At 50.0% G+C, this 25881-nt stretch overlaps 1 protein-coding gene across 1 annotated transcript in view; it reads left to right on the top strand.

Annotated features, from left to right (window-relative positions):
- The window catches only part of COL27A1 (collagen type XXVII alpha 1 chain), a 1047548-nt gene that overhangs the window by 781701 nt on the left and 239966 nt on the right, over positions 1 to 25881 (top strand). The window contains exon 37 of the mRNA XM_086924958.1: positions 12644 to 12697. Coding sequence (XP_086781084.1) covers positions 12644 to 12697 — 54 coding nt within the window. The remainder of the gene's footprint in view (positions 1 to 12643; positions 12698 to 25881) is intronic.

The following is a 25881-nucleotide window of genomic DNA, read 5'->3' as shown; positions in this document are numbered from 1 at the left end:
GCAGGGGTTCGAAGTTCTTGAGGTCTGTCGGTCGGCTGATGGTTTCTTCAGCAGTATTTATTTATTTATTTTATTTTGAAAGTTTTATATAGCGCGAACAGGATCTTTGCAGATATCAGAGCGCTTTACACGGCTGGGAATGCCAGCAAGAGATTGGGGTTACACATAGGTAGAACAACACATCAATAATACAAATATAACAGTTAAAAGTGTGCATAGATAGTCAGTAGCATCGATAATACAGGTGAGATACATAGTCATAAAGTTCGAACAGCAATTTAAATGTGTGCGTAGATGGTAGTAGCAACAATAATTCAGGTGAAATACATAATCATACATGTTCATACATGCATAGAGTTCGAGCAAAGTAATACAGGTCGGAGTAGGGTCTTTCCAAAACCACGCTAATCGGTCAAGTGTATTTGGCCATAAAAATAGCTTTTACTTCTTTCTTAAAAAGAGTGAAGGAGGAGATGAGCCTGGTTTCAGGGGGGAGTGAGTTCCAGATCCTGGGTGCCATTCCTGAGAAAGAGCGTTTATATGTTTTTACCTTCCGGAATCTTCGAGGTTTTAGCAGAAGGTTGTTTGTGCCTCTAGTGTTTCTAGCGCCGCCAGAGATTGACAGCTTCTGAGTGAGGTATCTGGGAGAGCTCAGGTGTACAGCCTTGTGTGTCATGCAGGCGATTTTCAGATGTATTCTGGCTTCAAAAGGCAGCCAGTCCAGTGTTTTCAGATCAGGGGTGATGTGCGAGTGTTTTTTTGATCCAGTGATGAGTCTCGCTGCAGCGTTTAGAGAGGCTCTTAGGGGTGCTGTGCTGGTTAACAGGAGACCGCAAAGGGCGCTGCTGCCGTATTCAATTCGCGGGATTACTAGTGCTTGTACTGCAGTTTGGAAGTCTTTGGCTGGCAGGAAGGGTTTAAGGGGCATATTACCAACAACTAGCGATAATTTTTGTCTCTAACTTGTTTAGAGACAAAAATTATCGCCGCACATCGCCGATTTTTATCGCAGATAAACCTTGCTATTAGCAAGGTTTATCGCAAATGCGATAAAAAACAGCCGCAATGCATGAATATTGCTGAAAAGTCAGCGATATTCATGCATTATCGAGCAAATGCTCTTAGCCATGTTATCCACCTCCCATTGGATAACATGGCTAAGAACTGCTCAGGGCAGGTGTTAGCTTTTGGAGATATTCCCGCTTAGCGTGTATATCTCCAAAAGTTGGTAATAGGAGATAGCGATGTTAGGGGCTGTTTCCAGTCGCTAACATCTTGGCACGCCCACTTTGCATGTCATTAGTGATAAATATCACTGACATGCAAAGCGGGGCCCAAGATGGTCGCTATCTCCTATTAGCTGTCACTAACTGGTGTTAGCGACAGCTTGGTAATAGGGAGATAATTTTATCTCCGCTTTCTTGGCTTTTAAAGCCAAAAAAGCGGAGATAAACCCCCTTGATAATATACCCCCAAGTTTCCTCAGGGTATTGATTTGGAAGTTCGCTCCCTTAGTAGCCTTGCTGATATGATGTTGCATGTTAAGGTTGGAGTCGAGGGTTATGCCTAAAGATTTCGCTGAGTCCACTATGATGGGTTGGACATTGAGTGCAGTTAACTGTTTAAGCCAGGTTTGCGTGATGGGGATCTTTGCGGGAGGTGTGATCAGCAGGAATTCTGTTTTCAGAGCATTGAGTTTGAGGTGATTGTCGGCAAGCCAGGATTGGGTGCTTCTGATCGTAGAGTTCAGTAGTAAAATGTCGTTGGGGGATTGTACTTTGAGATATAGTTGGGTGTCATCTGCGTACATGTGAAAGTGTAAATTGGATGCCCGTAGCAAAGTGGTGAGAGGTTCCATAACTAGGTTGAACAGAGTTGGGGATAGGGAGGATCCTTGGGGGACGCCCAGCGTTACAGGTATTGGTGAGGACATCAGGTTGTTACTCTTGAATTTCTGCGACCTGTTGTGTAAAAAGGAGGTGAACCACTTGAGAACAGTCCCAGAAAGACCCATTCTTGTGCTCAGAAGCTCGAGTAACTTCTCGTGTTTGACAGTGTCGAATGCCGAAGAGAGATCAAGCAGGATGAGGAGGCAGGTATCACCTTGATCTAGGATTTGAAGGGCGTCGTCAATTATGTGCGTCATAGCAGTTTCTGTACTGTGTCCTGCTCGGAAGCCTGATTGATGCGGGTTGAGGAGTTCAAACAGGTCGATATGTTTAGTCAGTTGTAGTTGAGCGCATTTTTCCAGTAATTTGGCGAGAGTGGGAATATTGGTAATGGGACGGTAGTTGTTTAAGTCGGATGGGTCGGCAGTAGGTTTCTTTAGCAAAGGTGTGACTTGTCCAATTTTGAGGGAGTCAGGGAAAGTTCCTTCTTGGAGCGAGCTGTTGATGATTTTAGTCCAGAGGGGAAGGAGCTGTGGGATGAAATCTTTGACAGCGTTGGCAGGGAGGGGATCCGAGAGGTGATTGGAAGGTTTCAAGGTGCTGAGCAGTTTGCCTATTTCTTCTTTGGAGTAGGTTTCAAAGGTTGACCAAGTTGCATTGTTTTTAGGTTCGGTGGGTGTTATGCAATTGAGAGTGCTGTGGAGTCTTGCATCCGCGCGGAGGTCATTCTTTATGTTGTCAGTTTTTTGGGTAAAGAAAGTGGCGAAGTCATCACATGAGGGTGCTTCGTGCAAGGTACTGAGAGGTTGGGGTTGTTCCTTGGCTTGTGTTCTGATTAACTCAAACAGTTTTCTAGGGCGATTTTTTGCTTGGTCAAGCTGGAGGCTGAAAAAGTTTGCTTTCGAGCGCTTTATTTTCCTGAAGTAGGCGTTTCTCTTTGTCTTCAGGGTTTTTAGGTGTAGTGCAGAGGGAGCTGTCCTCCAGGTGCGCTCTGCCAGTCTCATGGCTCGTCTATCTTCATTGAGACTCCCATCGTACCATGGTTTGGAGATTTTAGCGGGGACTCTTTTTAGCTGCATGGGAGCAGCCTCATTAATTATTGAGGTCACTGCACTAAGATAGTGGTCAGTCAGAGATTGGACATCTGTAACGCCAGTAGGGGGGAGTAGGTGGTCGCGACTGTTCTGAGGTAAGGATAATGGGTTGAGTCTTTTCAGGTCTCTTTTCCAGACTTTAGGTCTGGTGGGTTGAACAGAGTTGAGTTTGACTTTTTCATTGATGTGAAATGTAACAATATGATGGTCTGACCAGTCACAGGGTTGAATAGCCTCAAGTTGAATAGCGCCCTCTTTGGCGATGATAAGGTCGAGGATAGAGCCTTTCTCGTGGGTCGGGCTGTTGCATAATTGTGTGAGGTCCAGGGCGCTGAGGAAGCTTTTAAGACTATTTACCACTGCATCGTTAAGATCGTTCCAATGGAGGTTGAAGTCGCCCAGGTATATTTGGGTGAGCTGTCGTCCTACGTTGGTTGAAATCAGGTTCAGCATTTGCTGGGCGAAGATGAGGTGGTCTCTAGGAGGGTGGTAAATGCTATGGAGAGAGCATATCGGTTTGCCATCACTGATGATATCGAGGCAGATGTATTCGTAGGAAGTTGGAGAGGGTAGGAAGGGCACGGAGACTTTCAGAACAGAAAGGCTGTTCCTGTATATGCATGCGATTCCGCCACCTATCTTGCCAGACCTGTCAAGCCTAATGATGTGGTAGTTTGGGGGAACCAGAATGTCCATTATAGGTGTAGAGGATTCGGTTAACCAGGTTTCAGTCAGGATGATTAGGTCAAGGTCCAATCTGAGGATGAGATCAGCGATGGCGGCGGAGTGTTTAGAAGCCGATCTGCAGTTTATGAGAGTGCATTTGAGACGGGGTGTGTCTGGAGAGGAAGAGGGTGCTAGAGAGAGGGGGACTTTTCTAAGGTTATTTGGGACGGATATTCTGTTGTTAAGAGTGGAGGATCTACGGGGGTTTGAGTGTATTGTGGGGATGGGGAGGTGCGGGGCAGTTGTGAGGTTTAGGGGAGCTTGGTCGTAGGAGCGGAGGAGGGAGAGAGTGTCGAGGTCCGAGTGAGGGTTGCATGTACGAAGGGGGCGGTTGTTGCGATTGTGGGCAGGGATCGCGGTCCAGTGAGTGCGGCGGTTGTGCTTGTTGCGATTGTGGGCATGGATCGCGGTCCGGTGCGAGGGACATGGCTTAGGAGCGTCGTCGGGACGGGAGGGGAGCAGGTTGAGAGGGGAGGTGGTGGTGAGTGAGGCGAGTCTAGGGGGTGTGGTGATCAGCTCTTTGATGATGTGCATGTCTTCCTTGATGGTGTGAATTTCTTCTTTGAGTTGTAGGAGGAAGGACATAATCTTGTCTAGCGTGGGGTGAGTATTAGTGCTGGGGGTGGAAGTCATGGTTGGGTGGCTGACCTGGGACTTAGCGTGCGGGTGGGGGGGGGGTTAGTGTTCATGCAGGGCTCCGTGTTGTCGTCGTGCGGGTTGGTGTTAGGGAGAGAGGGTAGGGGGGCGATGGGAGTGGATGAAGTATGAAGGAGATTGGGGGCGTGGAGGCGGGGATTCATGGCAGGCGGAGAGAGCGGGGTGGAAGTGGAGTGTATGATGGTGGTGAAAGGGGAGCCTGAAGGGAAGTGAGGGCTGAGAGTGGGGGGGGGAGTTGAGGTTGGAGATGGTCCTGTCGTGGGGCGGGGGAGATACGATAGTAGATGTGGTGTGCTCTGTATGGTTAGTTAGCGTGTGGAAGTGGGGGCTGAGAGAGGGGGGGGACAGGGTGTGGGATTTGTCGCTATGTGTGTCGATCTGGTGTCGATCGCGGTGTGTTTCCAGTCGTCGGGGAAGGTGGCGTCGCGATGGAGCAGTTGATGGTGTGGTGTAGCTCGGGGCGATGGTGATGGCGGCTCTATGGAAGATGAGGTGCTGCAGGGGCATGAGGGGGCTCCGGAGTGGCTTCTCTACATGTTATTGAGGGTGAGTCTGTGGTAAGCATGATCTGTCGAGGGGCGGCGGTGTCTCAGGGGGTGGTGGCGGGAGTGAGGGGCGGGCCTTGGGTTTCAAAGCTGTCATAGATCTGTTTGATCTTGTGGTGGAAGTAGGTGCTGAGTTTTTTGCCGAGGTCTTGGGAGTGTGAGACATCGGTGGTCTTGCTGTGGGGTTTGGCGAACGCCTTGACGATGGTGAATAGTTCTTTGCTGTTGTGTGTGTTGTCGTTGATTCTGGTTCAAAGGGCCGTTTTCTTCGCGTTTTCGAGGTGGGTGCGGAGGCTTTGAAGTCTGCGTGGGTTTCTGGGACTTTGTTGTTCCTCAGCAATCAAAATTCAGATCATATTCATGTGACCCATTCACAACCTGCTTCGGAAGCTGCTGTCCTCTGCGCCTACTTGAAAAGCAACAAGCCCGACCGAACAAACACCATGCCCATCAGAATGGGCTCAACTTGACCCTTACACTCCCAGGAACACCTCACACACCCCTGCAGAGCCTGACAGCTTGAAAGAGGCTGATACACCATGCAAAGCTGCATCCACACAGAAACACCTCTCACAACCCTACAGAGCCTGACACACCCCGACAGACCCTCACACACCCTGGCAGACTTCACACACCCCAACATCCTTACACACCCAGGCACACCTCACACACCCCAACAGACCCTCACATACCCCGACAGAGCCTGACACAGCCTGACAGAACCTGACACACCCCGACAGACCCTCACACACCCAGGCAGACCTCACACAAACAGGCCCACCTCAGACACCCCAACAGACCATCACATACACCAAAAGAGCCTGACACACCCCGACAGACCCTCACATACCCCGACAGAGCCTGACACACCCTGACAGAACCTGACACACCCCGACAGACCCTCACACACCCTGGCAGACTTCACACACCCCAACATCCTTACACACCCAGGCACACCTCACACACCCCAACAGACCCTCACATACCCCGACAGAGCCTGACACACCCCGACAAACCCTCACACACCCTGGCAGACTTCACACACCCCAACATCCTTACACACCCAGGCACACCTCACACACCCCAACAGACCCTCACATACCCCGACAGAGCCTGACACACCCTGACAGACCCTCACACACCCTGGCAGACTTCACACACCCCAACATCCTTACACACCCAGGCACACCTCACACACCCCAACAGACCCTCACATACCCCGACAGAGCCTGACACACCCCGACAGACCCTCACACACCCAGGCACACCCCACACACCCCAACAGACCCTCACATACCCGGACAGAGCCTGACACACCGCGACACAGTCTGATACGCCCAGACACAGCCTGACACCGCCTGACCCACCACAACAGATCTACACTCACCCAGGCACACCTGACACCCTCTGTGTCTCATGTTCCCAGGCAAAACTCACACACCCCTTCAAAGCTTGCCAAATGCTGATAGTCTCATGCCCCCAGACAGACCCCAAACAGCCCCCAGAGAGCCTGATAAACACCAAGAGAGCCTCACACACCCGGGTAGGCCGCACACACTCAATAGAGCCTGACACATGCTGACTGAAGTGTACCCACCCAGGCACCCCAACAGAGCCTGACACACCCCGACAGAGCCTGGCACACATGGGCACTGCTTGCATGCCCTTACAGTGTGTCTCACAAGCAGACACAAGCTGGCACACCATGAAAGAGACTGACACTCCCCAACAGACCCTGGCACACATGGACACCGCTTGCATGCCCTTACAGTTTGTGTCTCAAGCAGACACAAGCTGGCACACCCTGACAGAGTCTCTTGCTCCCAGACACATCTTGCATGCCAGTACAGACCCAGACACACCTGTAAAGACCATTGCATAACACAGCCCAACAAGGCCTGACACCCCGACTTAACCTGCTTTACCACACACCTCCACAGAGCCTCAGACACCCCAACAGAGTCTACACTCCCAGGGGCACCTCACATATCCCTACAGAGCCTAAACACACATACGAACAAGCCTGACACACCCCAACAGAGACTGACACACCTCAACAGAGCCTGACACACCCCAACAAAGTTTTACAGTCCAAGGTACACCTCGAATATCCCTACAAAGCCTGGCACACACCAACTGACACTTAGACACCTCTACAGAACCTTACATCCCCATACCGAGCCTCATATACCCAACAGAGCCTCACACACCCCAACAGAGCCTGACACACCCCGACAGAGCCTCACACACCCAGACAGAGCCTCACACATCCCGACAGAGCCTCACACACCCCGACAGAGCCTGGCACACCCCAACAGAGCCTCACACACTCTGATAGAGCCTCACACACCCAGACAAAGCCTCACACACCCAGACTGGACCTCACACACTCCGACAGAGCCTCACACACCCCGACAGAGCCTCACACTCCCACACAGGGCCTCACACACCCACACAGGGCCTCACACCCCCAGACTAAGCCATCTCGATGGAACAACTTGGAGGTGATGGAACGACTTGAGCGATGAGACCTCTACAGGAGAGAGAGGTGCTTGAACCCCCTGGTCAGTAGAGTGCTGAGAGCTCTGGAGGAAGGAAGAGGTAATTTAACCCCATGAGGTCTCATCACTTAAGAGACCCCTGGAGGAGAGAGGTCATTGAACCTGTGGATGTCTCTTGAATGCTGCGGCCCCTGGAGGAGGGAGGTCATTGAACCAGCTGAAGTCTCTAAAGTGCTGAGACCGCTGTAGGAGGTGGTGTTCATTGAATCCCGTGAGGTCTCTTGAGTACTGAGAGTTATGGAGGAAAGAAAGAAACGTCTTTGAACCCCCTGAGGTCTCTTTTATACTGGGACCCGTGGAGGAGGGGTAGGTCTTTGAACCTGTGGAGATGTATCAATCAATCAATCAATCAATCACAGAACTTATAAAGCGCACTACTCACCCATGAGGGTCTCAAGGAGCTGGGGGGGTTGGGAGGCTGCTGTTACTGCTCGAAGAGCCAGGTCTTGACGAGCTTCCTGAAGGTGAGCAGATCCTGGGTCTGCCGCAGGTGGGTGGGGAGGGTGTTCCAGGTCTTGGCAGCGAGGAAGGAGAAGGATCTGCCTCCGGAGGTGGTACGTTGGATTCGTGGGACGGCGGCGAGGGCGGGGCTGGCAGAGCGGAGCTGGCGGGCGGGGGTGTAGAATTTGAGTCTGTTGTTCAGGTAGGCTGGTCCGGAGTTGTGGAGTGCTTTGTGTGCGTGGGTGAGGAGCTTGAAGGTGATCCTCTTGTTGATGGGGAGCCAGTGAAGGTCTTATAGGTGGGGGGTGATGTGGCTGCGTCGAGGGAGGTTGAGGATTAGGCGGGCCGAGGCGTTCTGGAAGCATTGTAGTCGTTGTAGGTGTGTGGTCAGAATTCCTGCGTAGAGTGTGTTGCCGTAGTCCAACCGGCTGCTGACTAGGGCTTGGTTCTTCTAGTTTCGATCAGGATCCACTTGTAGATCCTGCGAAGCATGCTGAGGGTGTTGTAGCAGGAGGAGGAGATGGCGCTGACCTGCTTGGACATGGAGAGGGAAGAGTCGATGATGAATCCCAAGTTGCGTGCGTGGTCCGTGGGCGTCGGTGCTGTTCCTAGAGTTGTCGGCCACCAGGAGTCGTCCCAGGCGGATGGGGTAGGGCCGAGGATGAGGACTTCCATCTTGTCTGAGTTCAGCTTCAGGCGGCTGCTGCTCATCCACCCGACGACGGCCTTCATACCCTCGAGGAGGTTGGTTTGGGCAGTATGTGGGTCCTTGGTAAGGGAGAGGATGAGCTGGGTGTCGTCGGCGTAGGAGATGATGTTCAGGTCGTGTTGGCGGGGCACTTGTGCGAGGGGGGCCAAGTAGATGTTGAACAGCGTCGGACTGAGGGATGAGCCCTGGGGTATGCCGCAGTTGAGGTTGGTTGCTTGGGATCGGTAGGGTGGGAGGTGGACTCTCTGGGTTCTGCCAGAGAGGAAGAAAGTGGTCCAGTCCAGGGCTTTCTCCCAAATTCCAGCTTCTTGGAGGCGTGTTCTTAGTGTGCGGTGGCAGACCGTGTCGAAGGCGGCTGACAGGTCCAGGAGGATGAGGGCCGAGGTTTTGTCGTTGTCTAGTTGGCGTCGGATGTCGTCTGTGGTGGCAATGAGGGCTGTCTCGGTGCTGTGGTTTCGTCTGAATCCGGACTGGGATGGGTCTAGGATGTTGTTGTCCTCGAGGTGGCGGGTCAGCTATATGTTGGCGATTTTCTCGATGACCTTCACTGGGAAGGGGAGCAGGGAGATGGGGCAGAAGTTCTTGAGGTCAATGGGGTCCGCCTTGGGCTCCTTGAGGAGGGCGTTGATTTCGGTGTGCTTCCAGCTTTCCGGGAACGTCGCTGAGTCGAAGGAGATGTTGATGACCTTTCGTAGTTGGGGTGCGATGGTGGCATCTGCTTTGTTGAATACGTGGTGTGGGCAAGGGTCTGCTGATAATCCCGAGTGGATGGAGTTCATGATCTTTCGTGTCTCGTCGTTGTTGACGTGGGCCCAGGAGGTCAGCTGGTTGGTGCAGGTGGCGTTCAGGGTGGGGTCTGTCGTGGTCGGGGGGCGGGACGTTGAAACTGTCATGGATGTCGATGATCTTGCAGTGGAAGAAGGTGGCCAGTGAGCAGCACAATCCTTGCGAGGGTGTGATGTCCTTGGTGTTAGCGCCGGGGTTGGAGAGTTCCTTCACGATGCTGAATAGCTCTTTGCAATCGTGCGCGTTGTTGTCCAGGCGGGCTTTGAAGGAGGATCTCTTGGTTGTTCTGATGAGTTGATGATGTCTGCGAATGGCGTTCTTGTGCAGCGTGGTTTTCTGATGTGCGGTCTTGGAGCCATTTCTTCTCTAGCATCCGGCATGTGTGTTTGGAGGGTTGGAGTTCTTTGGTGAACCAGGCGGCTTTCTTGCTGGAGTGGTTGATGGAGGGCTTCTTTAGCGGGGCGAGAGTGTTGGCGCAGTCTTCGATCCACTCTCTGAGGTTCCGGGCGGCGGTGTCTGGGCCGGCGGGGTCGGTTGGAGGGTTCAGGGCGAGGGCGGAGGTTAGCTAGTCCTCGGTGATTTTGCCCCAGCAGCGGCGAAGCAGCTGTTGGGTGCGTTGGTGTGTTGGTGCATGGTTGCTTTCTTGAATGTGAAGTGGATGCAGCGGTTGTCGGTCCAGTGGAGATCGGTGGTGTGGTTGAAGGCGACGTGGGTGCTTGTGGAGAAGATGGGGTCGAGCGTGTGGCCGGCGGCGTGGGTGGGTTCGATGACGAGTTGTCGGAAGCCGAGGTTGGTGAGGTTGGCGATCAGGGTGGCGGAGTTGGTGTCGTGGTGTTCTCGAGGTGGTAGTTCAGGTCCCCGAGGAGGATGCCGTCCGTTGAGGCAAGTGCGTGGGTGCTGGCGGGGTCAGAGATGGAGTTGCTGAAAAGAGCCTGGGGTCCGGGAGGCCTGTACACGAGTGTTCCTCTGAGAGTGGTGCTGGGGTCGGTGTGGATCCGGAGGTGGAGGTGTTCGGCGGGTTTGAGAGAGTCATCTGCGAGGGTGTGGACCTGGAGTGTGGACTTGTGGACGATGGCTATTCCCCCTCCGATTACGTAGGTGCGGTCTCTGCGGGATATCTTGTATCCGTCTGGGATGGCTATGGCGATGTCCGGTGCAGAGGAGTCGTTCCACCAGGTCTCGGTCAGGAATGCTACGTCTGGGGCTATTGTGTCGAGTAGGTCCCAAAGCTCGACGGCATGTTTGCGTGCGGAGCGGGTGTTGAGTAGTATGCAGCAGAGGTGTTTGGGTCCGGTCCTTGGAAGCTTGGTGGTTCTGTCACAAGAGAAGCTGCAGGACTGGCAGGAGAAAGGTCCATGGGTGCGTTTCAAGGCAGCCTGGAAGCAGCAGTGGTCCTGGCCGGTGTTGAGAGCGAGGAGGGTGTTGACGTCGTATCGGAGTCTGGCGTTGCGGGGGTGCGGGGTCCAGGGGTTCTGGTGCTTGGCGCGGTCCAGGCACGGACGGGCGCGGACGGGCGCAGACGGGCCTCCGTCGGAGCGCCCCCTGCGCTCATCCACTGCGCTTCCGCCCGGCGTCCTCCATAAAAGGCGACGTGGGTGGGAGGAGCAGCTGGGAGGCGGGAGGCGGGAGAGGGCCGGACAATGGGCGTCGTCGAAGGACGGGACACCGAAGACAAAAGGGGGCGGGCCGCAGGGGGGCAGCGGCGGGGAGCGGGGGTGCAGAGAGCAAGGGGTGCTTAAGCCAAAACAGAATACAAACCAGAGAATAATGAATAAAGCAACTGTCAATAAACCACAATGCAGTCAGCACAAGAGCACACCAGCGGCGAACTCACTGCAGCGGCGGCAGCGGGGCAAGAGTCACGGGTGCACAGGAGGAGCCGTGCGGCGTGGGGAGCGACCTGACCTGCGAGCAGGGTCAAGGGTCACACCCACTGCTGCGCAGCGTCCTCCATAAAAGGCCAAGTGGGAGGGAGGAGCAGTTGGGAGGCGGGAGTGGGCGGCCAATGGGTGCCATCGAGGGACGGGACACAGAAGGCAAAAGGGGGCGGGCTGCAGGGGAGCAGCAGTGGGGAGCGGGGAGCGGGGGGTACAGAGAGCGAGGGGTACTTAAGCCAAAACACATTACAAACCAGAGAATAATGAATAAAGCAACTGTCAAAAAACCATAATGCAGTCAGCACAAGAGCACACCAGCGGCGAACTCACAGCAGCGGCGGCAGCGGGGCAAGAGTCACGGGTGCACAGGAGGAGCCGTGCGGTGTGGGGAGCGACCTGACCTGCGAGCAGGGTCAAGGGTCTAGGTATAGTATGCTGAGACTCTTGGAGGAGGGAGAGGTGATGCAGCCCGCTGAGGTCTCTTGAGTGCTTAGACCTCTTGAGGAGGGAGAGGTCATTTAACCCATTGAGGTCTCTCGAATTAGGTGATTGAACCGACTGAGGTCTTATGAATGCTGAAATCTCTGAAGGAAGGTAGAGGTCATTGAACCCCCCCTGAGTTCTCTTGAGTGCTGAGACCTCATAATGAGAGAGAGAGAGGGCAATAAACCCCCTGGGGTCCTGTGAGACCCTTGTGGGAGCGAGAGACCAGGAAAGAGAGATCTCGGAAGTCTCTTGGAAAGTCAGACTTCGGGGAAGGGATCGGGTCAATAGAACTCATCTGGGCCTTTGAGCTGTTAGATCCCAGTGAGGGCCGTTTGCTAGATATCACGGGCCCCCTTGTAGTGACTTGTGGAGATGGGGCTGTGAGGGGTAAATACTCTCCATACCCTGAGCCAGTGGTTAATTTGTAAAAAAAAAAAAAAAGTGCTGGGGCTCTCGTCAGGAGGCAGATTGCACCAGCCCATTTTTCCTGTTAGCGTCGCCAAAAACAGAACCTACTACTAACCATACAAGTAGGGAGAGGATGTACCGTAATGGCTAGAACTGTCTGCTATGGAGCTAGAGCTCATCATCCTGTGATTCTGAGCAAATCACTTAATCTCCCCTAAATTAATGTGTACGTAACTGGAGCTCATGAAAGCGCCAGTGCTGAACACAGTGAGGCCGAAGGACTTCTGCGCACAAGAAGCCGAGGAACATGATTCTGGCACGCACCACGGAAGAAGTGCACCCTGTTCAATAGGTTGAAGATTCTCTCACAAATCTGTGTGTGTGGGTGCAGTGTGTGGGTGTGTGTGTTTGTGCGTTTTGCATGTCTATTAACATGCATAACACATATTATGTTTTTTCCTCAGGGACACCTGGGGCCTCAGGGTCCAATTGGACCGCCAGGACCAAAAGGAGAAAAGGTACATTTTGAATTTTTATTTTTATTACCTCATGTCACATCTCCTGTGCGAGTTAGCAGCGCTAGGATTGGAAACAAAATCATTCTAGGAACCCATAAACTGGGTCTGTGTGCGGCTGCGTAAAGGGAATAGAGCCATAAAAAGCAGAGTCTTATACAACTTATACATTATGGGGCATATTACCAAAGAGTTGCATCGCCCTTGCGGTGCACAACGAGGCGCAAGGCGAGGCAACTACCACCTTGCATGGTGCGGCTAAATCTAGAGTAATGCAACACAGCGCAACTCGCGGTGTTACACTACTCTGCCCCAGGGAGGCCTTCCATGGTGCAAGGGTGGCTGCGTTGGCCGTAGGCAGCACATTGTGTGCCAGCACATGGAAAGCAGGGGTGGGTGGAACTGGCTGTGTTTTGTTCCATGAAGTTACATAAAACCTCTGTGCGATTCCACGCAATTCTGCGAGCGGTGGAATTTTGGCATGTTGCATTGCTCTGGCTAATTTTTAGCGCCGGGAGCTCGTTCTGTGCTGCAAAACCAGCACGAATGGCACAATGCATCGCAACGGAGGGCGCTGCTTCTTTCTGCCGCTTGCGTAGATTTTCTACTAGAGCAGCAGCATTCTCAGTGCGAATGTTAGCGACCTGCTGTGACCGCCCGCGTTGAGCAATTGTGCCTTAACTCGTCCTAACGCTCAAGTTTTCTCTCTCGCACTCGCCAACTTAACGTTGGCAAGCCGCATGTCAGAAAAGCTCCACCACACAGCGGTTCTTGGAGTTTTTTCAGAATACCGCGGTCCAGGCTGAGTGCAGAGTGGGCAAAGCTCTGCGAACTCCGCCAGCGGAGTGGAGTTTACAGCCCACCCCTAATTGGAAAGACAGAAATGTGCCTTACAATGTTAAATAGGCTCATTCCGGCCCTTTCCTATCATGCAACGCAGCAAAGGGGCGTGCTGCGGTGCGTGATTTCTTGATAAATGTGCCCCTTATATTTTTAAAACTCTGCAGCAAGGAAATTGGCAGCAGTTCAAGCCTTAGTTATCCCGCGCTTGGAATACGGAGCAGTAACCTTATGCAGACTCCCGAGGTCTTCGACAGCCCCGCTAAGAGCCACGATCAACTCAGGCGCGAGACTCATCACAGGCTCTAAGAGAAACGCCCACATATCCCCAGACCTGAGAGCCCTCAACTGGCTACCGTTTGAAGCCAGAATTCATTTAAAAATTGCTTGTATGACACACAAGGCTCTCTACCACAACGCCCCACAATACCTCGCCCAGAAACGTGTGCTCTCAGCGGGCAGCAGAGCTTCCAGGAGCGCCAAGACTCTTCTCCTACAACCTCAGCGATTTGCCAAGAAAGAAACGTATAACCGGTCCTTCTCCGGTATGGCTCCAAGGATATGGAACGCTCTGCCCAGTGAAACTAGAACGAACTCTTCCTCCGCTTCCTTCAAAAGAGAAGTGAAAGCTATCCTCATGGCTCAATCCACGTGAACTCTTTGTTCTATTTACTGTACTATGTTACTTGCTTTTCTTCGCTGATATTTGTCCTTCTGTTTATCTTTGCCGTTTTGCTCAAGCATCGCACTGCCTTTTCTTGATCTAGATGTATCTAGTACTTACTTATTGCGTGGTTCACTATGTCGTAATATATACTCTATATATTTATACTTGTCATGTAAAGCGCTCTGATACTCGCAAGAGTCTGGTTCGCTCTATATAAAACCTTCAAAGTATAATAAATTAAATAAAATAAGGTCAAAAATGGCAGTAAACCTACTCTGGCGCACAGGAGGAGCCGTGCGGTGTGGGGAGCGACCTGACCTGCGAGCAGGGTCAAGGGTCAGGTCTAACCTACTCAATCGGTCACACAGAGGCTGCTTTTTAAAATATCTTGCGGGGTTAAGGCACCTGCTGCAGAGATCCGTGTATGCCCAGCACTTTTCAAGTGGTATTAATAATGATAGGATAGCTCTCTTAGTTAATGCACTTGCTGGAGAGTTATCTGTTTTGCCTAGTCACAGTTTTGACTCATAAAGTAGCATGGGGGGTTAAAGAACCTGCTGCAAAGCACATTGTGTGACCTTCAGATCACAGGTTTGTATTTTTGGTAGATGGGTTACAGCTTTTGACTCAGTGATTCTTTTGTGACTTGCAGTTCATAAGTTGAAATACTGATAACATAGCCCAGCAAGCTCTGAACCAGCGTCAAGGAGCTATGCGCAAACTGCAACTCCTGGGTTTAGAGCTTTATTGGATTTTGTTCCTCAATCTGTCCGTATAGTAAGGTTGTTAACATTGGTTCCTTTGGATAGTAATAAAGCCGTATTAGTACAAACACACCCAATCACTGTGCTACCTTTTAAATCCCGACGTTGCGTTTCTCCCAACCAGGCACTCCTAACTTATAATGTCTGCCCGTAAGGAGGATAAGTGACTCACCCTCAATGTCTTATGTAACTTTTCCTATGGGTAACACACTTGTATGATTTGTTGTCTTCATAAAATGGGGACATTTGACCCCCTCCGCTGGTATGAAGATGGCCGGCAGGTGAGGAGCTCCGGCCGGGACTCCCGGCCAGGCACTGCCTTTTTGGGCTTAAATCCCCAAATCTTCCCCCCCTGGACCCTCTTTACTCACCAGGGTCGTGCTCTGACTGCTACCATCATCTCCCCGGCCTCCTCTTCTAGATTCAAGCTTTCTAATTGGATCTGAGGCATTTCTCTGACCGGCGTAGCCCGAGCGGCATGGCCGATATCCGGTGGAGCTGCATCGACGGCTGCAGGGGACATTGGCTCCGGCGCACAGCCCTGGCCGTCTACTACCCAGCCGGGCATCTGGCATAGTTGCTCTGCTTTTTCTCCACTGCTGTTGCCTTTCCTCCCCCTGCCTACCACTGGTTCGGTGCTGGCCAGCCATCGTTGGAATCCCTCTCTGCGGTTCTGATGCCTACAGGCGTTTCTCTGGCTGGCTGGTAAAGAACTGAGATGAGGTCTCCCCACCCGATGCATTCCGAGTTCGACTTCTGCCGCTTCCCCCACGGCCTGCCCTCCTGCTCTGCCTCCCGTGGGACGACCGGGACCTTCGAGTCTTTTTGCCAGGTACGGGGGTGCAGTTGCGGGGAGAATCTCAGCACTACGCCGTGATGCACCTTGGCTTTTCTTTGCTTTCTGAGCCTGGGGGGCACCTTCCTGGACTGTGTTTCTGCCTACCTCAGTCTAAGACCGCTGCCCCTGGCACCCAGGCGGACTTCCCAAGACATTCGGAGTGCAGCCTGATGGCATTGCTCCCCTCACGGCCCAGAGCCTATGCAATCCTCGACGACTCTGCTGCCCCAAAAACCCCAAGCTTTTGCCTGCCTAAATGACCCGTTTGTGTTTCGGCGATCCCCCAATCCCTTCCCTCCTTGCTCCTGTGACTGCCCCCCCCCACCCCCATCCCTACTCTGCTCCCTAATTCCAGTGCCCTTGTTATTTTGCTAATTGGATCTCTTGCGTTGCCCCGCCATGTTTCCCAGGTCATCCATCTTGGAGGATCGTCCTCCCCACTGGCTGATAAACGACACCCTTTGTCGCCTGACAATTCCTTTATCCTGTCCTGACCCCCCCACACACTTTTGGTCGCCCTCCTTTCCTTATCAGTCGCCTCGCATCCTGACGTTATTTCTATTTATCCCCCTTTTTGATTTTTTCCTATTGTCTTTTGGTGCCCTTGGCGCACCTCCATCCCTGCCTGTTCTACCTGGTCCGATCCTTTTCCTTCCCTTTTTCCTTTCCCCCTACCTTACATACCCCTGTGGACATGTCTATATTTTCTACTATCTTATTGTAACTAATGTTATTGTGCAACACAGTTTTTAACTTTGTAACTCGCTGATCCTTATGTAAAGCTCTCTGATATCTCCAGGTCTAGCCAGCGCTAAACTCAACTAAATAAATAAATGAAATATGCGTAGCACTGTAAAAAATTAAAATAGAATAGTAAGTGATATGTAAGTCGTTATGTCTGTGATTGCTTATACGGATAAATATATCTGACATTCGTACGGTGCAACTGATGTCCTGTGGGACTCATTCACGGAAATACCTCTTCACGCGATTCCGAGGTATTAATCCTACTTACTTCATTCACTCAATATCACATGAAAATCAAACATGTTTCAACAAAAGAATCCATACATTTCACCAAAGAAGAACATGGCACAGTTGTTTTTGTCAATCTCTCTGTTGGGTTTATATGCAAGAAGCGCTGTATCTGCGACGTGCAGTTAGTGCTGACGACACAGTGCTCGGTGGTGAAACAGATATGTGCACATGCAAGCATTCGTGGCATCACCTCTGGGTGTGTGAGTGCCAGGAGTGTGCCTGGAAACGTGAGACCGGCGCAGCTTTCAAGCCTGCTACTGCCAATATTTGTGAACCCAAAAGAAGTACATTAACACCCATTCGAGGAGTGCTTCTGTGGGTGCAGATTGACTCGCTTTTTGGTAAACCGGTCACTATATACATATATATATTAAAGATCCTGAGCCAACAAGGGAGCAAGCAAAAAGCTGTCCATGAAATGAGAATGACAAAAAAACTGACACAGACAGAGCAGACACGACTCAGGCCCCCCGACCTAACTACTAAATGAAGAATGCATTTGAGGGGTGCTACACCCATCGCTGCCGATATCCCCATGCTCATCCCACCTGGACCTGGTAGTTCTACCTGGAAACTCACGACTAGTCACGCACAACGGCCTGAAGTGACTGCCCCGGGACCACTTATTGTGTATGTTCACAGCGCACACCCTTCTCCATCTCTGCTACAAGAAACCTTGTTGGTCAAATCGGTGCCTGTGGGCTTGGCTCCGTGTTCCTAGCCCTTGCCTTTTACAGGCAATTTTATGAAGTGACTGACAGCCCCATGTACTAAGCCAGAGTCGTAAATGGACAAGGAAGCGTAGGTAAATTAACATAGTGGGCTCCGCCAGAGCCGAACTATGCGCTGGGCTCGGCTCTAAGAGTCCATACAGGAGACGAGCCATGAACACTTTTGGCATTAATATGGTGCACCACACTTCAGGTGAAAATATGATACAATGTCTTCAGAATTCCCAAAAGTGTATGTTCGAGGCATATGAGCTGCAGATTACACACTGTGCATAGGTCGCCACCTAGTGTTGGGCCCAGATGTTTGCAGTTGTTTTTGTCCTGAAAAGTCTTTAGAAGTCACGAGATAGGTGACTCCTCCTTTGGACAATAGTGTGCCTGGGCATCAGCTCCATCCTTAGATTGTTTTTTTCCGCCATCGGGCTCGGATGTGTTTCCTGTGCTCCAGTTCTCATTCGACGCGCAATCCTCACCGATTTCAACTGTATTGTTTTGAACGCGTTTCAAATCGACGCTACTCTTCACGACTTCGAAGTCGTTGATTCCAGTCGTCGAAGAATGACTTCGGCCTAACTAGGCCTCATCTTCTGGCTCATGGAAAGGACGCCATTTAGGAAGTGTGCTCGATGTGGGTCGAAGTTTCCCCACACCGATCTCCATGAGGTGTGCAACCTTTGCCTCTCACGGGAGCACGTGCCTCCTTCCGCTCCAAGAAGACGATCCGGGACCGACAAGCTCGAAGAACAATGGCTCGCTCGTCATCTTCGATCCCAGACGACATCTTCCAAGAAGGCGTCGACGTGCCAGAACAAGAGCAGGAACATGGGGTCGACAGCAACTCCGAGGCCGACGACTCAGACTTCGAGGACATCACTCCGGCACAGCAGGTTGTAAGTACACACGTCGACCCCGACCCTTCCTCGACACCCTCCAAAAAGGCTTCAGTCACTCCCTCGCCTTCGGGCCCCGGTGCACACTGAGAGACTGCTTCTCATGCCCCGCCTTCAAGCTCGGCAAAGAAGCCTAATAAGCCTTTAGGCACCTCGGGCTCGAGTCAGCCTACCCCCGGTGCTGGCACACACCTACCGGCACAGAAAAAGAAGCCATCTTCTTCCTCCACGCCAGATGCTTCCACATCCAAGCACTCGGCGCCGAAGACTGGCACTGGCTCCTCGACACCGAAACCACATTCGGAGCTGAGCAAAAAATTGCCACCGAAAGCACCCGACTCGCATGCCTCGGAGCGGAAAAAAGCTCTGGAACCGAAAAAAACACACGTTCCAACAGCTAAAGACACTGCAAAAGAACATCTTTCCAAGCCAAAAGATGCTACCGGTTCAGTGCCAAAAAAGCCTACGGAACCAAAGACTTCGCCACCTAAGGATCTACCTCCCACAGAGGAACTTTTTCATCCAGATCCTGCACAAAAGACTGTTGTAAAAGACCCCAAAGCTGGTCGATTGTCTTAGTTCTAAAATACAACCATTAGACATGCCTGCACCAGCTCCCCATTCTAAGAAGAAGGACATGGCAACCTCTCCTCTAAGGATACCTTCACCTCTTACTCCTTCTCCACCTCCCCCCTTACCACATCACTCCCCTACACCATCTCCTACCCCATTAGACTAGGATGATGGCGGGGATAACACCTCTGATGACACAGGGGGTAGTGCAACTAATGACCCACTAGATAATCCTACTCCTCATGGCTCACCTGACCCTTTGGATGATTATAGCAGCCCAGACGTCCCTAATATGCCACAGGATGACATATATCCCTCTAGGTCTTCCCCACCAGAGGACACTGTGGGTTTTAACCAGCAGGTCCATAGGGCTGCCCAATACCATGGGCAGCCCAGTAGAGGAAGATTTCCTTATGGACACCTTTGACACCACACACAGGTCCACCACAACTTTACCCATGCTTAAAGGGGTCATCAAGCATGCGACAGAAGTCTTCAAAGACCCAGTTAGGGCTCGAATAATCAACCCCTGAATCGAGAAAAAATATATGGCTGCCCCCTCAGATCCAGCCTACATTAAAGGGCCTGTTCCACTAGACTCTCATGTAGACTCCAACCCACGCAAGAGAGCCAATTTCCAAACATCAGGCGAGGCTCCCCCACCAGATAAAGAGTCTAAACTCCTGGACACATCAGGCAAACGAACAGCGTCACAGGCCGCAAACGGATCTATGACGTTACAACGCGTTATTTTACAACGCAGACTGTAACATCGCAATTTTTACAACGCAGGAACCATTACAATGCATGCCTTTACAACGCATGTCATTACATAGCAGATGCTATTACAACGCATACCATTACAACGTAAGTATAGGTAAGTATATCTTTTTTTTAAAAATGAAATTAAGTAAATTTAATTAATTGAATTTAACTAATATAATTACATTAATTTTAAAATTGTAATTAATTTAATTTAATTATTTTAATTAAATTTAAAAAAGGAATTAATGTAATTTAATTAATTTTATTTTATTTTAATAATTTAATTTAATAAATGTTATAATTGTAATTAATTTAATTTAATTAATTTAATTTAATTAATGTAATTGAATTAATTTATAAATTGTAATTAATATAATTTAATTTAACCCCAAAACCCAAACCCAGCCTTAAAACCTAAAAATACCCCTGTACCCCAAAACCCAAACCCAGCCCTGAAACCTAAAAATACCCCTGTACCCCAAAACCCAAACCCAGTCCTAAAACCTAAAAATACCACTGTACCCCAAAACCCAAACCCAGCCCTAAAACCTAAAAATACCCCTGTACACCAAAACACAAACCCAACCCTAAAACATAAAAATACCCAAACACCCCAAAACATATACCTCAGTACTCAAAACATATACTCCTATACTCATACTTATTTTTAAAATTACTTAAATTAATATATTTAATTTATAATATTAAAAAACATAAATAAATATAATTATTAATAATTAATATTAATTAAATTAATTAAATAATATTAAATACAATTTTAAAAAATTATATATTTACCTATACTTACGTTGTAATGGCATGCGTTGTAATAGCATCTGCTATCAGCAGAACTGGTGGCAGCGTTCTAGCTGGTGGAGAGAGGACGCGCCATAAAATTAGCATGCCTGCTTCAGCGCGCAGCGGTCGCGAATGGCGAGCGCGCCTTAGGCGCGCCGAAGGTAAGCCAAAGGTCAGCCCGTCTGCGCCCGTCCGCGCCTCGGACGCGGCGGACGCAGGGCGGGCTGACGGACTATCATCGCTCCTGCTCAGCCCTAGCATTTCATATACTCGTGCGTCTCTGATGGCGCTTCGCCCCTCCCTAGACAAAAGATCTAACTGTACTATACTTGACCCTGTAAATCTTAACCCGTGCACTACCTGTGGTTTTACCTGCTGTATACATGATACTGCCTGTCCCGAACCCGCCTCTGAGCTGGGCTCTATCTCGGCAGCTTTAATAAATGCCCGCTCTATGAGCAAACATGCTTTTGACATTTACGCTCTACTAGAAGAAGGTACTTTAGACCTGTTGTTTATTACAGAAACGTGGCTGAATGATTCCTGTGCTCCTGATATTGAATTGGCCATCCCTAGAGGGTTCAAAATCCAACGGAAAGACAGGAAGGATGGCAGGGGTGGGGGGCTAGCAATTATCTTTAGAGAATGCTGGGTTCTGAAGGTGGAAGACTCAGATATTTTAGCTGACGGTGAGCTTTTAAATTTTGCCTTAGGTCTATCCCCTCATTTCACACTGGGTGGTTCCCTTATTTGCAGGCCTCCAGGTCCTTCTGGCCCCTTTCTTAAAGCTCTCTCTGAGACTCTTGTTCCCTGTGCATTAAGGTTCTCTCGCTTTTTAATGATGGGCGATTTTAATGTCCACGTTGATGTCCAGGACTGCCGAGAAAGAAAGTTGCTATATGACTACTTTGATCTGGCCTCCCTCACCCAATGGGTTTCCTCCCCTACCCACTCTGGTGGCCATATCTTAGACATTGTATGCACTAACTTCCCACTGATGGTCGAGGCCCCACAAGCAGTTACTTGGTCTGACCATCAGCTGATTAGATTCTCTTGGTCCGCCTTGAGAGACCCTCCTAAGTCTGCTAAAACAATGGGCCCCCCTAAAATCAACGTGGGTAATTTGATGACCTACCTTGATTTGAACAGACCCATCTTAGGGGCAGATATGGATTCTGCGCTACAGGTTTACGACAGATGGTTGAATGCTGCGGTGACCTCTTCTTCGAAGAAGGCTGATTCAGGCAGAAATAGGATGACTCCTTCTCAACCATGGTATTCGCCCCACCTCCGCACTCTGAAACTTGCTTGCAAGAAACTGGAGCGAGCATGGAGATTAGCTTACTGTCCACAGGCTAGAGCAGTGTTTCGCTCAGCTCAGCGAGATTACTATACTAGCATTAAACATGCAAAAACGGAGTTTTTTTCTAAAAGAATTGAGAGAGCTAATAACAACAGTCGGGAAATTTTCTCGATAGTGAAGAGCTTTCTCTCTCCCTGTGCTGAGCAGGTATCTATGAGTCCTTCTACCGAATGGTGTGAAAAGCTCTCCTCCTTCTTCCTAACGAAAATTGCTAACATTCAACACAGTTTGAGAACAGTTGGAGGAGGCTATGAGATGACAGATAACAACGAAACTAAGGTTCCTCCCACCATCATCATGGAGAGACTTATCCCTCCTTCGGTCGAGGATACCCTGGCAGCAATTAAATCATTAAAATCTGGTGCTCCCGGGGATGTCTGCCCGGCCCGGGTGCTGGCCGAAGCAGCCGAAGTAGTGGCTTCTGAAGTCTCCCAAATAATAGGACTATCATTTTCTACTGCAACTGTCCCGAAAATATGGAAACAGGCTAAGCTTTTGCCATTGCTAAAGAAAACAGGCGCGGATCCAGCTGTGCCGAACAACTATAGACCTATTTCTCTTCTACCAGCTATGGCTAAAATTGGTGAGAAGCTTGCATTTTCCCAGCTTAATGCCTTTGTGGAAACTTCAGGGGCGTTACATCCTGCCCAATCTGGCTTTCGTGCAGCCTATAGCACGGAGACAGCGCTGGTAGAGGTTACAGAGGCGATTAGAGGGTGCTTGGACAGTGGCGGCAGAGCGGTCCTCATTTTATTGGACCTCTCTGCTGCGTTTGACACTGTTCCACACACACTTCTCTTGGCACGGCTGGCCGATATCGGCATAGTGAGTTCCGCTCTGGAATGGGTGAAATCCTTTCTTACAGATAGATCTCAGCAGGTCTGGATTCCTCCTTACTCATCCTCGATTAAATCCCTTACTACAGGAGTACCCCAGGGCTCTACTTTGAGCCCCCTCCTTTTTAATGTATATCTCACTCCTCTTATTTTTTTAGCTGAACAAATGGGAGCAAAAATAATAGCATATGCGGATGACACGCAGCTCCAGTTTACGTGGCCAGATGCGAACACTGACACTGAGGTTGTGCGTTCATGCCTCTCCGCTGTGTTCAACTGGTTAGCAGCAGCACAGCTGAAGTGCAATGAAGATAAAACAGAAATCTTGCTATATGGCCAGTTTCCGCCTAATTTCAGAGAAACTCTGTGGCCTTCCGATTTTTCCCAGCCAGGATCCGTCAATATCCCTGCTAAAAACTTGGGAGTCTGGTTTGGGGAGGATTTGCGATTCGAGGCACACATAAAAAAACTCACTGGGGTGTGCTTCGGGTCCCTAAAAGCCATGAGGAAGATTTTTCCTTATCTGCCTTCTTCAGCAAGAGAGTCGGTCGCAAGAGCCCTTATTTTATCACGACTCGATTATGCCAACTATCTGCTGTGTGGTTCTCCGGCTTTTTTGGTCTCAAAGCTTCAGATCATCCAAAATGCGACTGTTCGCCTACTGTGCAATGTGCCATATAGAGAAAGTACTCGGACTCACATGAAGGAACTACACTGGCTGCCAGTGGCGCAGAGGATAACCTTTAAAATTCTTACTATAGCCTTTAAAGCAGTTCATGACCTTGGCCCCTCTTATTTGAGGGACAGATTTTCCCGCTATGTCCCTACTCGGGCTCTGCGTTCAGCTGATTGTAATTTTTTAAGAGTACCCCGATTTCAGCGAGTTCGTTTAGGAGGCCAATCACTTGCTGTCACCGCGGCCAGGACTTGGAATACCCTCCCCCTTTCCCTGAGATTAACTGAAAATTTTGTGACATTCAAGAAGGCACTTAAAACTTATCTCTTCAGAATGGCTTATTAAATCCCTCATAGTAAAAGAAAATTCTGATCTCTTCTTTCTCTCCGGCCACATGCTTGTTTCTTTTTTTTACGCGCCAGGACACTCTGGTAGCATATGAGCGCGATATAAAACAGCTAAAATAAAATAAAATAAAAATAAAATGTATTGACATGCGTTGTAAAGGCATGCATTGTAATGGAACCAGCGTTGTAATAGACTCCCGTTGTAAAAGTTGCGATGTAACGGTGCAATACCGCCGCAAACATATGGTGCATCGCCAATACTCAGGCATTACTAGCAAAGTACGACAGGGCACATTATGAGTTAGAATCCATAATGCAGCACCTTCCCAACAAGAACAAAAAAAGGCCAATGAACTAATACAAGAGGGTAAAACCATCACCAACACCTCTCTTCGTTGTGCCCTAGATGCAGCAGATACTGCGTCAAGGGCGATAAACACCAGTGTCCTCTTGTGTAGGCATGCCTGGCTAGGCATTTCAGGTTTCATTACCAGGGTTGTGCCTCATTGAAGTGGTTCTTCCCGTTCCACTATGCTCCATTTGCTTCAGACTTCAAAGAGACAAGGACTTCGCTAATAACGCTTTAAGATATGCTTCAATGTGAAAACATTTCTGTAATCCCAATCAACCCTTTGATGAGCAACATTTATTTGTACCAAATGTGGACGTATCCTTCGAAAAAATGAAAAAAGATACAGACACAGCAATATCTATGGGAGCCTTGCAGTCGCAAGCTCTCAGAAGGTCCTTTCGTCGCTCACCCTACAGAAGTAACACCAGAGGCTACTCCAGAGATAGTCCCTCTACTTCTTACAAAGCCCCTACACAGTCCACTTACAATAGGGGCTACTAAAGAGGGGGTTACATGGGGCAACAACAACAAAAGCAGAGGCAACTCCCGCTCTGCCTCCACCCCTGCCCCATGACTTCCCTCCACTTCCCCCGCAACATTCCACTCCAGTTGGGGAAAGACTACAACAATTCCTTCCTGGCTTGAACGATATCACATCAGACAGGTGGGTGCGACAGATAATTCAAGCAGGTTACTGTCTCGAACTAACATCTACCCCCCCCAAACATACCACCCAAACAGCGCCCAATGTCACAAGAACATTTAATACTGCTCAGACAGGAGGTAATATCCCTCCTACAAAGAAGCGCAATAGAACCTGTTCCACTGCATCAACAAAACAAGGAGTTTACTCCCTGTACTTTCTTATCCCAAAAAAGAACGGCTCTCTAAGGCCTATTCTAGACCTCAGACCACTAAACCTGTATATACAATCAGACCATATCCACATAGTCACACTCCAACAGGTCCTTCCTCTCCTTTTATAAAACAACTTTCTTGTCTCTATAGACCTCAAGGACGCCTATTTCCAGATTCCCATTCACAAGGCTCAAAGAAAGTACCTCAGATTTGTACTGGACGGTCAGCACTATCAATTAAACGTACTTCCATTCGGAGTCACAACAGCACCAAGAATGTTTACCAAGTGCCTAGCACTAGTAGCAGCACACTTAAAAAGACAGCACATTCATGTCTTCCCATATCTCGACGACTGGCTCATAAAAGCCAGCTCATACAGTCAGTGTGTACAACACACTCACACCACACTCCAATTACTCCACGACTTGGGGTTCACAGTAAACCACACCAAGTCCCACCTGCAACCGTCCCATGTACAACAATATCTCTGTGCTACAATAGACACCTCAACAGCGCTCGCTTATCCCTCTCCTGCCAGGAGAACAAATACGTAAATGTAAATGTAAATGTGTGTGTCTTGTAAAGCGCACTGCTACCCGGAGGCGTCCTGGCGCTATAGACCGCTGGGGAACCCGTCCTGGCTTTCCCTGTGAGATGTTTCCTACGGGTATGCAAGCTCTTCTAACCAAATTCCAACTGCAACACTCTCTTCCAGCTCGAGTGTTCATGCAAATCATAGGAATGATGGTCTCTTGCATATTCATAGTGCCTCATGCAAGACTACAGACGCGTCCTCTTCAAGAGTGTTTAGCACAACAATGGAACCAGGCTCAAGGTCAATTAACAGACCT

Source organism: Lissotriton vulgaris, chromosome 5 (assembly GCF_964263255.1).
Source record: "Lissotriton vulgaris chromosome 5, aLisVul1.2, whole genome shotgun sequence".
Taxonomy (NCBI): domain Eukaryota; kingdom Metazoa; phylum Chordata; class Amphibia; order Caudata; family Salamandridae; genus Lissotriton; species Lissotriton vulgaris.
Note: the sequence above shows the minus strand (reverse complement) of the source record. Positions and strands in the feature narration are given on the sequence as shown.